This window comes from Physeter macrocephalus, unplaced genomic scaffold (assembly GCF_002837175.3).
Source record: "Physeter macrocephalus isolate SW-GA unplaced genomic scaffold, ASM283717v5 random_17, whole genome shotgun sequence".
In the NCBI taxonomy this organism is placed as follows: Eukaryota; Metazoa; Chordata; class Mammalia; order Artiodactyla; family Physeteridae; genus Physeter; species Physeter macrocephalus.
This window is the reverse complement of record NW_021145302.1, coordinates 65,950-84,827: the sequence shown is the minus strand read 5'-3', so window position 1 is coordinate 84,827 and position 18,878 is coordinate 65,950. Positions and strand designations below refer to the sequence as shown.

At 54.7% G+C, this 18,878-nt stretch overlaps 1 protein-coding gene across 12 annotated transcripts in view; it reads left to right on the top strand.

Moving 5' to 3' along the window:
- The window catches only part of GTF2IRD1 (GTF2I repeat domain containing 1), a 114,313-nt gene that overhangs the window by 58,098 nt on the left and 37,337 nt on the right, over nt 1-18,878 (top strand). For 8 of the 12 annotated variants that reach the window (XM_028483285.2, XM_055082106.1, XM_055082107.1 and 5 more), the window contains 9 exons: nt 837-874; nt 1,316-1,396; nt 1,997-2,086; nt 8,441-8,488; nt 9,397-9,462; nt 10,571-10,754; nt 16,008-16,057; nt 16,277-16,333; nt 17,824-17,907. In XM_028483285.2, coding sequence (XP_028339086.1) covers nt 837-874; nt 1,316-1,396; nt 1,997-2,086; nt 8,441-8,488; nt 9,397-9,462; nt 10,571-10,754; nt 16,008-16,057; nt 16,277-16,333; nt 17,824-17,907 — 698 coding nt within the window. Of the gene's footprint in view, nt 1-836; nt 875-1,315; nt 1,397-1,996; nt 2,087-8,440; nt 8,489-9,396; nt 9,463-10,570; nt 10,755-15,988; nt 16,058-16,276; nt 16,334-17,823; nt 17,908-18,878 lie in introns of all 12 variants that reach the window. The other 4 variants (XM_028483281.2, XM_028483278.2, XM_028483282.2 and 1 more) reach the window with 4 other exon arrangements.

The window sequence follows — 18,878 nt, the reverse complement described above, 5'->3', positions numbered from 1 at the left end:
GTGGAGAGCCCGCCTGCGGATGCAGGAAACGCGGGTTGGTGCCCCGGTCCGGGAAGATCCCACATGCCGCGGAGCACCCGGGCCCGTGAGCCATGGCCGCTGAGCCTGCGCGTCCGGAGCCTGTGCTCCGCAACGGGAGAGGCCACGACAGTGAGAGGCCCGCGACCGCAAAAAAAAAAAAAAAAAAAAAAAAAAAGCCTTCCCTGGCGCCCAGACTAGGTCAGGAATCTGCCCTGCATGTCCACAAGGCCTCGCACTCAGCTCACGGCCTGGTCGCCATTCACCAGTGCCCCCCACCCAGGCCCTCGGCTCCTGGGGGCCAGGGATGGGCCATCTATCCCGGAATCCCCATGTCCAGCCCAGGCCTCCCCGACAGTGTTCTATGAATGAACCGAATCCTCCCTCCCAGGGTCCTGCCCAGCTTCACTCCCCAAGCCCCTCCCCAGGCTCCTGAACCCTCTCCAGGCGTGTGGTCGCTACAGCTCTCAGTCCCCCCGACAAGCACTGATCAAACCCCCACTGCACTAAGTGGTGGGGCTCCTAGACTGGCCACACCCAGGCCTCAGGAGCTCCCAGCTGGTGGGCAAGGTGGACGCCCAGAACGTCACCCCAGGATAGGGAGCAGGAACTCGGCTGGGGCAGCCAGGAGACTGTTGTCCGGGAGATGGGGTACTGGGAGTATTGCTGGCATGGAGGGGGAGGGCGTGGATCCTGGTGGGATGGGAGCAGATGTGGTCAGGGGTGCATTTGGAATTGGCAGCGCCGTGGGCCCCTGACTGGTTGGAGGGGGAAAGCTGGGGCTGATGCCATGTCATTTCTCGGCTTCCTTCCCACAGGTCGGACAAAAGCAGTCTCTCTGAAGACTGTGGGCCAGGTGAGGAGCTGGACCCCACTGCGTGTGTCTGGGGTGGGAGGGCGTCCACCAGCCCCACGCAGCAGCTCTGGGGAGGAGGCTGGCTCAGACCATGAGCCTGGGTATTCATGAATGTCCTCTGTCCACCCCTGTCCCCTGACCCTCCCCCAGGCCGCAGAGCATGCTGGGAGCTCACTGGGGGCCGGGAGGGGCAGGTGGGGTGTGGGTGGCTTTGTGGGAGACCTGGATTGGAGTATCACCTCTGCCTCCACATCCTTGGCGGTGCAGGCCTCAGTTGCCAGGTCTCTACGTTGTATCTACTTATAGCTCAGACACCAGGGCTGACATGACTTTTCCTGGCACTACTAACAAGTCACAGACAGGAGAATGTTCAAGAATGACTCCCCTGCCCGGCCAAGCTCACGCCCACACTTGACCAGATCCCTCGTTTCCCCCTCACAGGAACCTCTGGGGAGCTGGGTGGGCTGAGACCCATCAAAATTGAGCCAGAGGATCTAGATATCATTCAGGTCACTGTCCCAGGTAAGGGCTGATCCTGCCACCCCCGCCTGAAGGTACAGGGATCGAGCACCTCCGTGTCCCCTCCCGGGCTGTCCTGTTCTGTCTCTCGAGCACCTGCCCCGGCCAAGAAGGGGTCGCCAGGCCGCTGTTTCTCTGGTCTGATCGTGAAAGGGTGCAGCATTGCGTGTGCTTTCTGTAGCCACATCTGCCCTCTGGGCTGGGGGTCAGGTCTCAGCTCTGACCTTCCTAAGGCCCCCCCCAGCCTTCACCTCTCTGGCCTGGCTTCCCTGGGGTTTGAGAGGCTGCGGGGAGAAGAAAAGGTCATTGGAGTAAGAGGGTCTGAGTTTGACCCCAGACCTGGGTTCCTCTGAGTGTCAGTTTCCACCTCTGTGAAGAGGGGCATGTACTTGTCATCTGGAGGCTCAGTATGGGGTAACCACAGGCTCCAGGCCCCTTGGGTCCCCGCTTGTGTCCTCTGGCACAGCTACCCTCCCAGAGACCAGGGTGCAGCTTCCTTAAGGGTCCTGCTCTGTGGGCATGCTGGGCTGGGAGGTCCCTGAGGGACCATGACGGGGTGGGACAGACAGAAGATGCTGTTGTCATTTGGAGTTTTGCCTCCAGACCCTTCCCCAACCTCTGAGGAAATGACAGACTCGATGCCTGGACATGTGCCCTCGGAAGATTCCGGTTACGGGATGGAGATGCTGACTGGTAAGAGATGGGCTGGGGACCCACCTCCCTGGGATGTAACAGGGAGAGGGGTGGGCCACGAAGCCTCTAGACTTTTCTTGGTATTGACTGTCCCCCTTGGAAGAAACTCAGTATATGCCTGGCTCCCCCATCCAGGCCAGGTTCCTTTCTGAAAACTTGAAGTAGGCCTTGAGTTAATATTAAGTCTGGTTACTATGTCTTTCCCAGGAGCTCGCATTTGGATAAATTTGTTTATTTATTCAATAACTATTTATTGAGCACCTACTATGTACAAGGTCCCGTGCAAGGTGCTGGGGACAGAGCAGTGAACCCAACAGACCAAAGTCCCCGCCCTTGTGGGCTGACATCCCAGTGCAGGGAGACAGGTAGTAAGCAAATCAATAAGAAAATTAGGGGAATTCCCTGGCGGTCCAGTGGTTAGGATTCCAGGCTTTCACTGCCAGGAGCCCGGGTTTGATCCCTGGTCAAAGAACTAAGATCCTGCAAGCTGTGCAGTGAGGCCCCCCCAAAAAGGAAAAAGAAAAATAGAATGTCAGATGGTGGTAAGTGCTATAGAGAGACACAAAGCCAGGAGGGGAAGTATCAGGGGCAGGAGGGGTGGTTATTAGAGGATTTGAGTGGTCAGAGAGGGCCTCACTGAGAAAATGACATTGGAGCAAAGACCTGAAGGAGGTGTGGGCAGGAGCCGTGTGGATATCAGGACAGAACTTTCCAGGCAGAGGCAGCAGCACAGGCAAAGGCCCTGAGGCGGGCTATGCCCAGCATGTCTGAGCAACAGCAAGGAGGCCTGGTGGCTGGAACAGAGTGAGGTGGGGAAAGGGAGGTGGTGGGTGAGTTATGCAGGGTTGTGTACATCAAAGGAAGGACTGGAGACTTAACTCTGAAGGGACAGGAACCAGTGCGGGGGTGGGCGCTAATGGAGTACATTTTAACAGTGTTTACTCTGACCGCGGAGCTGAGAACAGACTGCAGAAGGTCTGGGGACAAATACAGAAACAGACTCTGACGATAATTTAGGCAAGAGGAAGGGTTGGGCAGGTGGATAGCAGCGGGGAGAGGGTAGGGTTCTGTGTGTTTTGTTTTTGAAAGTTTATTTTGGAAACGTTCGAAACCACCCAAAGTTGAAAAGAATAGCTTAATGAATCTCACATGCCCAGCTCTCAGCTCCAACCATTCTCAACAGATGTTTTTATTGATAATAAGAAATAAGAATTATTACACATAGTTAATGTTTTTAAAAAGTGAATCTTTGGGGCTTCCCTGGTGGCGCAGTGGTTGAGAGTCCACCTGCCGATGCAGGGGACGCGGGTTCGTGCCCCGGTCCGGGAGGATCCCACGTGCCGCGGAGCGGCTGGGCCCGTGAGCCATGGCCGCTGAGCCTGCGTGTCCGGAGCCTGTGCTCCGCAACGGGAGAGGCCACAGCAGTGAGAGGCCCTCGTACCGCAAAAAAAAAAAAAAGTGGATCATTATAGGACTTCCCTGGCGGTCCAGTTGCTAAGACTCGGCACTTCCACTGCAGGGGGCGCAGGTTTGATCCCTGGTTGGGGAACTAAGATCCCGCGTGCCGCGTGGCACAGCCAAAAAATTAAAAAAAAAATTTTTTTTAAGTGAATCATTATAAAGACAAATAGTATGTAAATTATAGAAGGTTTGCGGATATGGCAGAAAACGATATTAGTGCTTAGATGATTTGAGTTTGGAAGGCTCTGTAATAGGGATGCAGGGCCAGGGCAGGAAACTTTAGGAAGACGGCTGGAATTTGTTTCCCTTGCCTGTGATGTCTGGTGTGGGCTTGATTAGGAGGGGAGAGGGGTGGGTATTGCTTAAGGATACTGTGCAAAAGCATAGTAGGTGTATTTAAATGAACAGTGTGAAGAAATCTCATAATGTTCAATGTGAAAAGCAAGTGCAGAAGGATATAGACATTATAGCATTTTTATAAATTTGGAGATGTAAAAATAGTATTGCTAATGTTTTATTTTTAAAAATCATGTGCAAATATGACAAAATGCTAATGTGTATTCATTCCGGCTGATAGGTCCATGAGTGTTTGTTATAATATTCTGTATGCCTTACTGCACTTTTTAACTTTTCCCCTACCAAAAATAAACAAGTGACTGGAAAAATAAATAAGAAGGTTTCCTACAGGCCCAGATGGGTGGTGCCGCGTTAATTGGTGACAGAATAAAGGCAGAATATCTCTGCTCCTCGTCTGCTTCCGTCTTCTCTGTCAGGGAGAACGGTCTGGAAACAGGAAAGAGTGAGGAGGACCTGGGAGTCCAGTTCAATAAGGAGATATAAAGGGTCCTCAGAGCTGCTGTGGATGGGTGTGGTCTATGGATAACACCTAAGACGTCCACAGGACGTGAGAAGTCACAGCGGACACAGATGAGCTGACAACAGAGATAGACTTGGAGATGAGGTTTTGCCCAGATTGCAAACAGGTGGACCGTGCGTCAGTCCCAGGCACAGTTCTGGAACAGATATCTACGTGGGCGACTGTGAGCCATCAGAGGGGACCCAGTGTGGGGTCATCCACAGGACTGAGTTGGCTCGGAGCCAGAAAGGCCCCTTAGGGTTGCTCCCAGTTGCACTGGATATCCTGGCCTTTATACCTCCCCCTCAATCAGTCACGAGATGCGGGCCACCCTGGAAGGGCAATCCTTGAAGGGGCAGCTGCCCGCTGACCGCACTCCCCGCTGCTAGGCCAACAAGCTCTTCCTTGAAGGGGATCTGAGTAGTAAGTACATCCCAGTACCTGCCACAGAAGAAGAGAGAGACAGTAAACAAACACATGCAGCCACGGAGAAACAAGGGCTTGAACAAAGGGGCATCTCTTGCACCTTTTAACTGAACCAGAACTTTTGCTGAGCACATGGGGAAATGGGCGCAGACCTGGTGCTGGTAAGAACGCAAATGGGCAAATTGCTTTTTAGAGGAATTTGTCAGCTTGAAGAGCCATAAAAACGGGCACCGCCACCCCCTCCCCCATACGTCCAGCAGGAACCCGGTCCGAGGAAATTGTCTGAAATGTGAACAGTGTTTTCTGCACGGAGATGTTCCTGCCAACGTTAATGATGACCATGAAAAACGGCAACAAGCTCGTCCAGCTGTCAGGGAACAGTTAATAGTATCCTCCTGATGGACCATTAGGCAGCCTCTAAAAATAGGCATCAAGGGAGATTGTAGAAGACACAAAACTGATGGTGTTTACAACTGTGTTGAAAACATAATCACTGTTTTGGGGGTGGAAAATATCCAAAAAGTAGCTGTGTTAGGTTAAGTGATTTATCTTTGTCACTCCCTAAATCAGTTGCGATGCGCTTTGAATACCTTGGTAATGAAGAAAGAATATCGTCAGGCAGGGGCTGGGCATGAGCGGAATTGGAAGCAATCTGGTAACTGTGCGGGGAGTGTAGTGGACCAAAGGCTCAGGACGAGCTGACAGTGTGGCCTGGTCTTTAAGAAGTCGCATGTCACCTGGCTGCATTCACAGCAGTGTTAAGAAGACCGAGGGGGATTTCTCTGGAGGTGCAGTGGTTAAGAATCCGTCTGCCAGTGTAGGGGACATGGGTTTTATCCCTGGTCCGGGAAGATCCCACATGCCGTGGAGCAACTAAGCCCTCAGGCCACAACTACTGAAGCCCGTGCGCCTAGAGCCCATGCTCCGCAGCAAGAGAAGCCACCGCGGTGAGAAGCCCGCGCTCCGCAACGAAGAGTAGCCCCCGCTCGCCGCAACTAGAGAAAGCCCCGTGCGCAGCAACGAAGACCCAACGCAGCCAAAAATATTTAATAAATTTAAAAAAAAAGAAGACCAAGGGGGTCCCGATCTGTGGAGGCCCCTGGGGTTGGGGGGCCGTGGACCAGCATGGTGCCATTTCTATTGGAAAGGCTTCTCCCAACTGGTGTTGTTACTGTATTGTACAAATCATCCCTCGTTTGCTCACCTGGTGCCTTGGGCACCTCTGGTCCAACCAAGGTTGAAAATGGGGAGGCAGTGCGCACATGGTCAGGTTTGTTCAGGGTAAGTAGCCCCGCCCCCATGCCAGGGGGCGGGGGGGGGGGAAAGCAGGCAACTTTCTCACGTTTGAAATTAGGGCCCCCAAAGTACACAGGTCATCATCTCCTGCTGCCTTTGAAAGAGCCCCCCGCCCCCCAGGAGAGGACCTGGCCCCACTTCCTTCTGTTTTCAGGGTCCTACAACAAAGGCTGGCAGAAGCCCCTCCTTAGTGGCCCCTGCTTAGTAGAGCCACAGAGCTGAGCTGGTTCCCTGTGGGTGTCTGGGTCCGGGCATTTCCTGCCTGGCTCTCAGATTGTTGCCACCGCCTGGGGGTGGCCCTGCACACACGGACAGCTCAGAGCGGGGACAGACTCCCTGGTCTCCCCCCTTGTTCCTCTCGAGCCATTTCGTGAACTTGATCGGTGCTGCCGCTGTGACATCTGGGCATCTCCCTCCGCCCTGAGACAGATCCAGCTCCCTGATTCAGGGAACCCTCCCTGGCAGCACTGCTTGTCCCCCTGTCCCCACCGGACTCCTCTCCTCCTGTCTGCCCCTCTCTGTCTAGAAATGGCAAAGATGAAGTTGATGAGTTTGGGATTCCCCCAGGGGCTTCCCCTGGGACAGGGGCCTTCGTTCATTAGGGAGGAGAGTCCGGGAAGGGCAGTCCAGCTACGAAGGGGGACTGGACAGGACAGCAGTGCCGTCAGGCCCGTCACCCCTGTGGGCAGCTGAGGTGAGGGACCACGGGATCCCAAGTAAATCACACACCTGAGTTAACGCAGCTGAGGAAGCTGGGAGCTGGGCTGGTGATGGGCCCTCCATCACTGGCTGAGAGCTGTTTCCAGGCATTGATCCCAGCCCTTGTACCTTGCTGGTCTGCTCCCACAGCCAGAAAAATGCCTCCAGGCAGAGTCGGGTGGGCCCAGCATCTACCTGCCCATAGTGTACCTACTGCCATGAGGAAAATTTAGGCCGAAAGCTCAGGCCTGGCCCTTTTTAAGTCAGAGGCTGAGCATAGATGAAACCTTCCAGAACCTTCCGGGCTGAGCCCCAAGGCTTAGGCTTGTCCGGCAATCCCAGATGCAGGCTCCCCTTCCCTCCGTCCGTGAGTGGCCCTTGACCATGGGCAGCTCTCCCAGGATCAGCCCCTTTCCTTCCCCCACTCACGATCCCATCTGGAACATCACCTCCTCACCGAGCATCCTCTCCACCAGCTGGCCAGGAGCAGACCCGGGGTCTGACTGCTCCGCCCCTCACCAGCTCAGCCTCGTGTTGGGCTGAGAAGGGCTGTTTAAGGGTTAGCCCTGCCTGGGAAAGCACCTGGCAAACACACGGCAAACTTCCTAAATCGCAGTTTCCTTCTGGTTGTTTCAAGTGTTGAAAGTCCCCACGCCTTCCTCCAGCTCTTGGCACCAAAGAGCTGCTGCTGCTGGAGGCCCTGCAGCCCGCCGGTCGGCCTGTGCCCCACCGCCTGCACCCCACTTCCACTGTCCGCACTTGGAGTTCATCCTCCTGCGGAAATCCGCCATCTCTGAGTTTGCCACCACCCTCCCCCCACACACTGTTCCCCCCTCCCTGCCTGTGTCCCTCTCCCGCCCCACTGCTTTCCCTGGACACTTGGGTCCAGCCCAGGTGTACCCCCCCCTCGGCCCCCCAAGGCCAGTCTCACCCCTCCCCCGTACAGCTTGAGCCCTCACCTCCCCTGTTGTTCACGGTGCCACGACCTTGCTGCCTGTTGGACGGGCACCTGGGGACAAGGTTGGGTCCCTTGGGCCCAGGCCAGAGCCAGTGTCATCTTGTCAGACGCCCCGGGATCACGTGACCCCAGATGGCTCCACGCCCCCACCTGCCTTTCCTCCATCTCCTTATCCAGCCATGCTATGTGACATGTGAGATCGTAGTTCCCTGACCGGGGATAGAACCTCTGCCCCCTGCAGTGGGAGCATGGAGCCCTAACCACTGGACCGCCAGGGAATTCCCTCTGTTTTTCTTTACGGCATCACTGCCATCTGGCATCGTATGTAATGTCTGACGTCACACCAGGAGGACAAGGCTTTGTCTTGTTCCCGTGTGTCCTCAATGCCTAGAACAGAACCTGGCAGGCAGTAGATGGAAGGACAGGCTGGTGCAGGGCTGGTCTCCACGGGGTGTTTACCAAATGTCACAGGATATCTGGTCTCTGAAGCTCACATGGAGGCGAGGGCAGGTGCTTGTGCAAAATTGGGGTCCTTGATCCCATCTGGGAGTCACCATGCCATGCTCCAGAGTCTGGGCCTGCCGTTCCCCACCTGTCTGCCCTGACTTTGGTGGTGCAGGAGATGATGAACATGGCTGCCTGGCACCCTCTTTTTCAGACAAAGGCCCCAGCGAGGACCCGCGGCCTGAGGAGAGGCCTGTGGAGGGTGAGGCACTGTTCACCCCCCATTTTTCACCCACCCCCCCACGTCTCCTCCCCTCCCCTGTCCTGCATCTCCTTTTTGTCTCTTCCCAACACCAGGTTTGGGGGTGGGTATCCTGTGGGCTGCCTGAGTTGGGAGGAGGTTTATAGACCTGTCTTGTGGAACTAAGAGGTACACGGTCAGGGGTAGAAGCAGCTCTTTCTGGTAAAGGAAATTGTAAGCCTTTCTTATTTTGTTTTTATATACACCCTGCCTCTTTCCACAAAGGTTTTAAGGCTGAGTCTTCCTGAGCAAGTCGAATTTAGGCCTGAAAGCACAAAATTGGCTTTGTGTCCAATAGACATGTTCAATCTCAGGAACACTGCTCATTCGCACCCTGCGGAGGGTGGGAGTAGGACAGGCAGGGAGATCAAGGTGAGGATGGGTCTGTTTCCACCCCTGGAACGGAATGAGTGGGTGTCAGAGGAGAGGAGCGGCACTTTCCCAATCCCAAACCCAGCCTGGCAGGGGAGGAGCTCTGAAGTTTTAATCAACATCCACTGCCACCTAGTGGCGGCATACTCAATTTGCAGGCTTAGAGTTCACACGCTAGCTAAGTCACTTACGGTGCTGGTCTAGAGTGACATTCACGTAGAAAGGCCCATGGTCATTCTTAGGCCTCAAAACCTTCCATTCAGTCCTGGTAATGCCCTAGATCCGATTTCACAAGCAGGTATTTGAGCCCCAGAATTGTGGACCTGTCTGCAGGGGTGCCACTTCTGAGGAAGTAGGTTACCTGCCACCATTACCCTTCCCCATTCCAAGGTCCCAGTGCAGGGTCATTCTTGGTGCCAGCAGACCTAGGACATGAGCTGAGAAGCAGGGTCCTGCTGCCACTGGGGAGGCTCACCAAACTGTTCTTTGCCTTTCAGACAGTCATGGTGACGTGATCCGGCCTCTGCGGAAGCAGGTGGAGCTGCTTTTCAACACGCGATACGGTGAGCGAGGAGCCGGGTAGGGTCGAGGGCATCCAGGCCTCCCTCCAGCTGCCCTGTTTTCAGAGGCCCTGACCCCCCATCCCAGCTGCTCCCGGAACAGAGACAGGGGAGGGAGGGGCCGGAGGGGCTGGGACCCACTGGGAAAGGGCCGGGGCACTGCAGGGGCTGCCATCCTGCCCCTTTCTCGGCTCTAGACCTCCCTCCCGGGGAGACTGAGGCACTGCCAGAGAACCCCACCCTCTGAAACGCAGCGTCCCCACCTCCTCCTTCAACAGGCTCACACTCACTCGCGGTCTGCCTCAGCCTCAGCTTGCAGAGGCCACTCTGACTGCTGTCACTGCCCCTCTGTACCCACAGACACCCTCGTTCAGGGTCCTCAGGAGGACAGATGGATAACAAGGTCTTTCCTACTAGAAAGACCAGGAGAGAGAACAGGGAGGCAGGGAGAAGCCTACTCTTCCTTCAGCCCTTGTGGTTGGCCAGGCGCTGGCGAGGTGCTTCACATGAGTTCTCCCATCCCATCTCACAGAATGCCTGTGTCCTAGTGCCCATTTTACAGATGAGGAAAATGAGGCCTGGGGAAGTGACGTGGCTTGTCCTAGGCCCCAGAACTAGTGAGCAGCAGTGCCTGGCCTGGGCCTCAGATCTCTCTGGTTCCCAAGGCGTGGTGTTGGGCCATGCAGGGAGTTGGGGTTATTTATGGTGGCAGGGGGACCCTCTGGAGGGCCTTTCTGGCAGCACGGGGACAAGTGGACTGGGTGGAGCCGATGCCAGGTCTCACCAGCCGTCAGCAGTTTCTCCTGCATTTCCAGGGTATGAGGGCACGAACTGAGCATAGGTCTGGGGGACCCACTTACTTGGGTTCACATCCCCCAGCTCTGGGGCTCTGAGACCTGAGACAGGTCACGTCCCGTCTGGGCTCTGGGTCTCTCACCCACAGCCTGGGGCTAACGGTACTTACCTCAGGAGGGTCAGGAGCGTTCAACTAAGGGCTAAATTTCAGAAGGGCTCCAGCACCTGCGGCCCCCCCATGCAGACATGGGAGGTGGGAGTTGAGGCTCGTGGCCCCACAGATCTGGGTGGCCCTACAGCAGCCGTATCTCTGCAGCCAAGGCCATTGGCATCTCGGAGCCTGTCAAGGTGCCCTACTCCAAGTTCCTGATGTACCCAGAGGAGCTGTTTGTGGTGGGGCTGCCTGAAGGCATCTCCCTCCGCAGGCCCAACTGCTTCGGGATCGCCAAGCTCCGGAAGATCCTGGAGGCCAGCAACAGCATCCAGTTCGTCATCAAGAGGTAAGGCCCAGCCGGGTCCACGAGAGCCCTTCCAGGCTTGCCCGGCACCCAGGAGCAGCGCCAAGTAGCCACCTTCCTCTTCAGACTGGGGAAGGCTTTTTTTTAAAAAAATAGGGCATTCGATGAGGTTTGGCCTCAGTTGAGCAGGCACGAGGTTGCCCAGGCCCAGCCCAGGCCTGAAGGACCTTAAGCAACCAGACGAATGCCCTCTCAGTCCCACGAGAACAGCCCCCAGTTTACCCAGATGTCAAATGGGAGTACACCTACCAGCTTGATCTGGATAATTCTGACCATCCTCTGGGCCAGGGGGCATCCAGGCTGAGGACAATGCCCCATGACCCCAGGACTGGAAAATCAGGCATTGGCATTTTGAGTCTCTTCTGTTTCCTCGGGCATCTAATTTTTGTCAGCGAGGACCCAGGGAGCTCCAGTGTATCCAGCCTGTGTGCCAGCTCAGATATAAAGTCCCTTTGGAGGAGATGGAGGCAGCTACTGAATTTTTAAAAGATGAGGGAGGACCTGGGGTGAACTGTTTTGTGTTTTTTTGCTTCTGTGTATTAACGTGATGCCTTATAAATTTACTTTTGGTTCGGTTGGAAGTGACAAGAAAGAGGAGACTCTTAAGGGTTTGTTCTCCCTGGGGGAGTAGATGGCCCCCAAATTGGGAGACTCACAGTGTCCTTCACGCCTCGAGTGGCAGGCTGGTGATGGGGTGCGGAGCAGGGAGCTCTCTCGTGGGGCCTGATTTGCGCCAGGAGAAGCAGAGAGGGTGATGCTCCAGGAGATGCAAATAGTGGACACGTGGTTCCTTCCTTCCACAAATACATCTTGAGTGCCCGCCGTGTTCCAGGAGTGATGCAGCAGCAAATGCCACCGAGTCCTGCCCTCGGGTTGGCTGATCTCACGGAATTAAATCACAATACAGTATCAGGTAGAGATAAATGCTATGATGCAGATTAAAGGGGCAAAGAAGGAGGGGCAGGAGGAACCTGTCTGTGGAGGGGACTTTGGAGCGGAGACCTAATGAAGCAAGGTTTGCAAATTATTTGCAATGGAAGAGCATTGACGCAGCGGGAACAGCAGGTGCAAAGGCCCTGAGGCAGGGACATCCTTGTGTGTTTGAAGTCTAGCAAGGCGCCATTGTGACTGGTGCAGGGGGAGTGAGGGAAGAGTGTGAGTGGCGAGGCCCAAGAGGTAGCAGGAGCTGGATCATACAGGGTCTTAGACTGGTTTAAAGAGTCTGGATTTTATTTCAAATTTAACGAGAACTCACCGGAAGTTTTTGAGGAGGATGGGCAGGGGCAGAAACGGGGACCAGTGAGGAGGCTGTTCCTGGCCCAGGGGGCACAGTGGCATCTTGGATTAGGTAAAGGTAGGGGTGGGATGGTGAAGAGTTGTCAGATTCAGACAGTGTTTTGAAGATGAGGCTGGTAGAATTTGCTGATATATGGGGTGTGAGTCTGCCGTGTGTTAGGTTTGAGGTGCGTGGGGACCTTCCAGGGAGGGTTGGCAGGTGGATTACGGGGGTCAAACTCAGGAGAGAGGTCGGGGTGGGGACAGAACGTGGGAACCTGTCCGCGTTCAGGAGGGACGTAGCACATGGGGGCCGCTTGCCTCATCCATCCCCTCAGACTGAGAACTGGAAGCCCTTGGGTGACGCGCAGTCTCCTGAGTCTAAGTCCAGCTCTTCCCGTTACTCCCCCTGACCTTGGGTAGGTTGTTCGGGGTGTTAAATGGGGCATACTGTACCCCATTTATGGGGTGGCCCTGGAGGTCAAGGCTTAGCAAAAGACCTGGCACAGTGTAGGTACTCCATTAAGATGGTTTGGGGTTTTTTTGTTTTTTTTTTTAGTATCAGGTTTATTGAAGTTTAATTTACATTCAGTAAAACTCACCCTTTTAAAATGCACAACTCTTTGATTTTTGGCAAACTCACACTGTCACATCACTACCATCACTCCACAAGCTTCCCTTGTGCCCCCTTGTTAGCTACCCCAGACCCTGCGACCTGGTAGTTGATCAGTTTTTTGCCATTTTGCCTTTTCCAGAATGTCATATAAATGGAATCATACATTGTGCATCTCATTGGGTCTGGCTCTTTCACTCAGCTTTTGAGATTCATCCATGTGGTTGCCTGTACCAGGAGTTCATGTCCTTAAAAAAAAAAATATATATATATATATATAAATTTTAAAAAGTGAATTTAGATAATTCGTTTTCTGAATGCCAAGTGAAGAAAATGATTCAAGTAGGAAAGAGTGATTAACTTTGTCCAGTGGAACAGTTGGGATGTTAGGATTAAGGACCAGTTGGGGTGATTCTAAGAGATAATTGGAGAAGAGAGATTGAGCACTTGAGTATATTTATTTTGTTATTCTTCATTTAAAAAATTAGCCAAAAATACTATTGGGAATATTAGTGAAAAATCGCCACTTCTCATTAATCTTACTTCTAAAAAATATGTATTTTGGGGGTGATGTAAATGTTCTCGAATTAGAAGTATGGCTGCATAAACAACTTTGTGAATATATTAAAAACCACTGATGCGTGTACCTTAAAGAGTGAATTACATCTCAATAAAATATAAATGTATGTGTATGTGTATGTCTTATGTATGTATGTTTGTATGTGTTTATATATATATATATAAACACACACACATATGTATATATATTAGTTTGCCAGAGCAGCCATAACAAAGTACTACAGACTCGGTGGCTTAAACAATAGAAATTTATTTCTCGCAGTTCTGGAGTCTGGAAGCTCAGGATCAAGGTGTCAGCAGGGTTAGTTTCCCCTGAGGTCTATCTCCTTGGCTTGCAGACAACCCACCTTCTTGCTAAGTCTTCACATGGTCATTTCTCTCTGTCCACACATCCTTGGTATCTCTCTGTGACCTAATCTCCTCTCCCTATGAGGACACTAGTCAGATTGGATTAGGGCCCACCCTAATGTCCTCATTGAAAGACCTTATTTTGAAATACAGTGAGCCTATAAAAATATATATGAGAAATCATCACTTGGAGGAGATATCACCGATGGATTGATTTCCACCTAAACCTGAATTCCATGTCCTTCTAAACAGCCTCCAGACAGATCAAAAAACATTCTTAACCCAGATTCTTGAACAAACATGTATCCAAAATTTTCATATTCTTTTGTGCATTCTTCTGGAAATAGGGTCCCTTGTTAAAAAAAAAAAAAAAAAAAAAAAAACCTTGGGAAATGTAAAACCATGGGTGGATTCACACGGATGGGAGACTGAGGTCCAGGGGAGGAGTGGTAGAAGCTCTGTCTGATTGCGGTGCTGCAGGGCAGTTCTGGTGCCGACCTCCCAGACTTAGCCGACCCTACGGATTCAGGACACAGTCCCCAGCAAGACCACCCCCACTTCCAACATCAGCTAAAGTTCAAAGGTCCCTAGACCACCGACGCTCCTGAGCAGCTGGCTGCAAATCCAGGGGTTCCCAGGACCCCTCCCCAAGTTGGATAATTAACTAGCACGACTTACAGGACCCAGGAAAGCACTGTACTGCAATGACAGTTTTATAGAAAGGATGCAAATCAGGACCAGCCAAATGAAAAGACATAAAGGACAAAGTCTGGGAGGGACTGGACGTGGAGCTTCCATCCCCTCTTCCTGTGAAATCAGGGCCCATCACCCTCCCAGCACATCAGTGTGTTCACCAACCAGGCAGCTCCACCGACCCCAGTGTCCACACTTTTACTGGAATTCATTGCTAGCCTTCACTGGATTACTGGCCAAGTGATTGGACTATCTCCAGCCCCCCTCCCCTCCCTAGAGGTCAAGAGGTCTGGCTGATACCAGTGGCTTGAAGACCAGCCAAGCTACATTATACAGCACTGATTCTAAGTGCCCCATTTGGGGTGCAACCTTGTCCAGCTGTAGCAGGCCTGTCTGGGTGGCGAGGGTCTGGGCTGAATGGCAGGCTGAGGGCACTGGGGAGGTCCCATTGGCCAGAGGAGGGCTGACAGGGCATGGCGGGTGCAACAGGTACCAGAATCACTCCTTCACATCTCCCGAAGGGAAGGGATGCTGGACCAGGGTTCAGTGTGAGGATGGGTCTGTGGGTGAGGCTGCCCGGGGAGGTGCTGAGCTTTTCCTCACAGGGGTATCCAAGCAGTGACACGGGAGACCCTGCCTGGGAGTGAGGCCAAAGGCCAGACTCTCGGGGCACCACCCCCTCCATCAAGTGGATGAGGATTTGGTGTCCCTCCTGGCAGCGGGCATCTGAGCCTGACACAGAGCTGGGCTTACAGGGCCAGGGAGGGAGGAGGCACAGCCCTGCCTCGGATCACAGTTTCAGGAGCTGGAAAAGCCCTCAGGCTGCATTTAGACCCCCCATCACTTCCTCTCTGCCTTCTTATGGGGAAACTGAAGCCCAGAAAATGTAATTTCCCCACAGGCACTAAGCAGGGCTCCCAGCTCCCAGGCCAGAGTGCTTTCTGCGGTCCTGTTGTCTTCAAGTATGGATTTATGAGGCCCGTTCCCCTCTGAGCCAGGGCAGGGTTATTATTCCATTTCAGATGAGAAAACAAGCCTGGGGTGGGAGGGGTCCCTCAGCTGGAGAGGCTGCGGGCGAGGAGGAGGGGATGCCTAGTTTGAACTCTGCCCCTCTCGCTGTGTGGTCTTGGGCACGTTACTCACCTTCCCGATGCCTCAGTCTCCTCATCCTGCAAGTGGGATGATGGAAACAGTGCCTACCTCAAGGATGTCGGGCGGGTTACCTAATGTGAGGACGGGCTCTGTGGCGTCTGCAGGGATACAGACATTAGTGTAAAGCTGGGTCTGGTCCCCGAGGCCCCGACTCCAGAGTGAAATGGTGTCAGCCAGAAACCTTGGACCTTCCCTACACCAAGATCTTGCCACAGCCAGTCCCGACTGTGTCTACACTTCAAACCAGCTCCGTAGGAAGGCCCGCAGACCACGTGCTCTGACCCTGGCCAGTACTTATACAGCATCCTGGATCCGAGAGTGAGGGGGTCAGCTCCACCGGGCCAGGACCAGGCCGGTTTCGCTCCCGGCTGGATCCTCAGAGCCCAGCGCAGCCCCCAGATCACACACGTGGGTCAGCAGGACAGCTGCCTGGGAGGCAGAGACCCCAGACCTTGACTGTCCAGAGCCAGGAGCGCCCACTGCACAGATGTGCAGACTGAGGCCCAGGGGGAGAGCTGGGTAGTACCGGGGAGCCCCGGAGGGACCTTGGTGATAGCCCCACTTGTGTTTTGCAGGCCTGAGCTGCTCACCGAAGGAGTCAAAGAGCCCCTCACAGACAGCCAAGGTACCCTGCGCAGGGTCACGGGCCGAGGCGCGGGCCGGGCGTGGGAGGGGTCCCAGGCTTCTGCCATCACCCCTCCTCCTGCTTCCTCTGTCCTGGTCCCGTCTACCCTGGCATCCCCCCATTGCCCTCCCTGCTGGGTTTGCCCCCACCAGATACCACCTCTGTCCCGGGTCCCAGGAGCTGCCTGCTCACCCTGGCTTCTCTCCCCCCCGCCCCCAGAGAGGGATTCCGGGGACCCTCTTGTGGACGAGAGCCTGAAGAGACAGGGCTTTCAAGGTAAGGTTGCAGCTCAGGATGGGGTCCGCAGTCCCAGTGCCATGACCTTGACCTGGCTTGGGTTTGGAGGGCCAGGCTAGGGGTGGGAGGGTCTGGCAGCCAACCTCAGGGCCCCGGGGTCTGAGCGAGGCCGGCAGGCAGCCAGGCAGGGCTGGAGTTTGCCAGCTCCAGTGAGAGGCTCCGCAAGGTGGCTGGGGGTTCGGGGGTACAGGGCGTGGGAGCCGGCCTGCTGTCTGTCTGGGGAAGCAGCTGACCTGCCCGCTTTGTATTAGGCAGCCGGCCGTGCTCTTAGTGCTTTGAAATCAGAGGAGAGGAGGTCGCGGAGGGCAGGGAGGGCTCTCCCGAGAAGGAGGACTCTGGTTGGGCCAAGGAGGGGTGGGAGGACGTGAGCGCGGAGGAAGAGGCGTGGAAGATAGGGGAAGCCTGAGTGCAGGACTGCGGAGAGGACCGGACGTGAGAAACAGACGCAGGGAGGGGCCAGGGACTGACAGGGGAGGCTCCCTCCCCACATTGGAGGCTGGTATTACCTTTTGGTTAAGATCAAGCGTAGTATCAGTAGGGGCTGCGGTGCCTGAGAGCAGCCGTCCACGTGCACGTCGGGGCAGCTCTAGGGTGTGGCTGTGAGTCCCCTAGGGTGGGTGCTCCCCATGTGGGCCCTGGGTGGTCAGTGTGACCCTGAGGAGAAAGTGGGGTCAGCCAGACTAGCGGCAGGAAGGGTGGAGCCTCTGTGGGCGGAGGAGCCCGGGGAGATGGGACCCAAATCCCAGAGGGGCACCTGCTTACCCCCCAGCCTCTCAACTCCTTCCTGGGCAGCCAGAACTTTCTATGATGGGGGAGTTCCGTCTCTCACCTCACCCCGTGACTCGTCATACTCAGCCCTCTTAGCAGACTGGGGTCCAACCAGCCAGAGACCCATCCCCTCCCTCCTCCATCCTCCTCCACCTCTCTCCTCCCACAAGGGAGTGCCAGGCTCTCATCTCCCCAAGGCCGGGGGCTCGTCCAGGGGTCTCATGGCAGGTGCTGACACGCGGGCTCCTTAAGAGATAGCCTCTGGGTGCGTGAGTGACCACTGGGAGCTGCCAGGCCGGCTCCCTGCCTCCGCTGGGCCGCCCTGTCCGCTGAGCTCATGTCCCTGCGCTGCCTCCTGCCTCCCGCCTGACCCTGACCGAGACCCCGCCCCACCCGCCGGTGACGCAGGAACTCGCCTTCATGGCGTCTCTCACCTCCAGGGCTGGCTCATCGGTGTGGGTTTCAAATGTCAACTGTTAATTTCCGACTCATCGCTGTTGTCGCGAGAGTGTGCGTCCTTCCGGAAAAAACACACGTCTCCGTCAAGAAGTTAGTGCTGGAGGACTCCAAGGGCCCCACTCCACGGAGCTGATAATTGCCTGAGAAGGAGTTCCCCATAGTTAGGAAATCATATTCCTTCAAAGTCACCAAGTGCCTTTTCATTGAACAGCCCAAATCCGTAATTGTTTTTCACTTTGCAGAAAATTATGATGCCAGACTCTCACGGATCGACATTGCCAACACGCTGAGGGAGCAAGTCCAGGATCTGTTCAATAAGAAATACGGTGAGCCCCGGGACACCCTGGCAGGAGGGAAGAGAGGCGGGAGCACCCCAGTTCTGGCCGTGGTCTCCTCTGGGAGGACCACTCACCTGCATACAGATATGTCTTGAGCACTTACTGTGTGCCAGGCACCGGGGAAAAGGCAGTGAAGAAAACACGCAGTCTCATAGGGACTTCCCTGGGGGTCCAGTGGTTAAGACTCCGCGCTTCCACTGCAGGGGCTGCGGGTTCAATCCCTGGTCGGAGAGCTAAGATCCCACATGCCAAAAACAAACAAACAAACAAACAAAACAACCACGCAGTCCCTGCCCTTGGGGGACCCTGCAGACCAGTGACGTGAGACTGACATTGAACAGCTCTACCCAGAATCCAGTGACAGTGAGGCGTTGTCCCATGATTTTTTTTTTTTAAGAAGATGTTGGGGGTAGGAGTTTATTAATTAATTTATTTATTTTTGCTGTGTTGGGTCTTCGTTTCTGTGCGAGGGCTTTCTCTAGTTGTGGCAAGCAGGGGCCACTCTTCATCACGGTGCATGGGCCTCTCACTATCGCGGCCTCTCTTGTTGCGGAGCACAGGCTCCAGACGCGCAGGCCCAGTAGTTGTGGCTCACGGGCCTAGTTGCTCCGTGACATGTGGCATCCTCCCAGACCAGGGCTCGAACCCGTGTCTCCTGCATTAGCAGGGAGATTCTCAACCACTGTGCCACCAGGGAAGCCCTGTCCCATGATTATGCAGGGAAAAAGCAGGCTGCTCAAGAGAAAATAGCTTTCCTTAGATTGGAAGCCAGGGAAGGGCTCTTGGAAGAAAGAACTGAACAATGGGTAATCAAGCAGAGTGTGAAGGAAGGGCGTTCTGGCTGAGGTAATGGCATGTGCAAAGGCCCTGAGGCTTGTCTTAAGAAGGAGCCAAGGGAATTCTCTGGCGGTCCAGTGGTTAGGACTTGGTGCTTTCATTGCCGTGGGCCCTGGTCAGGG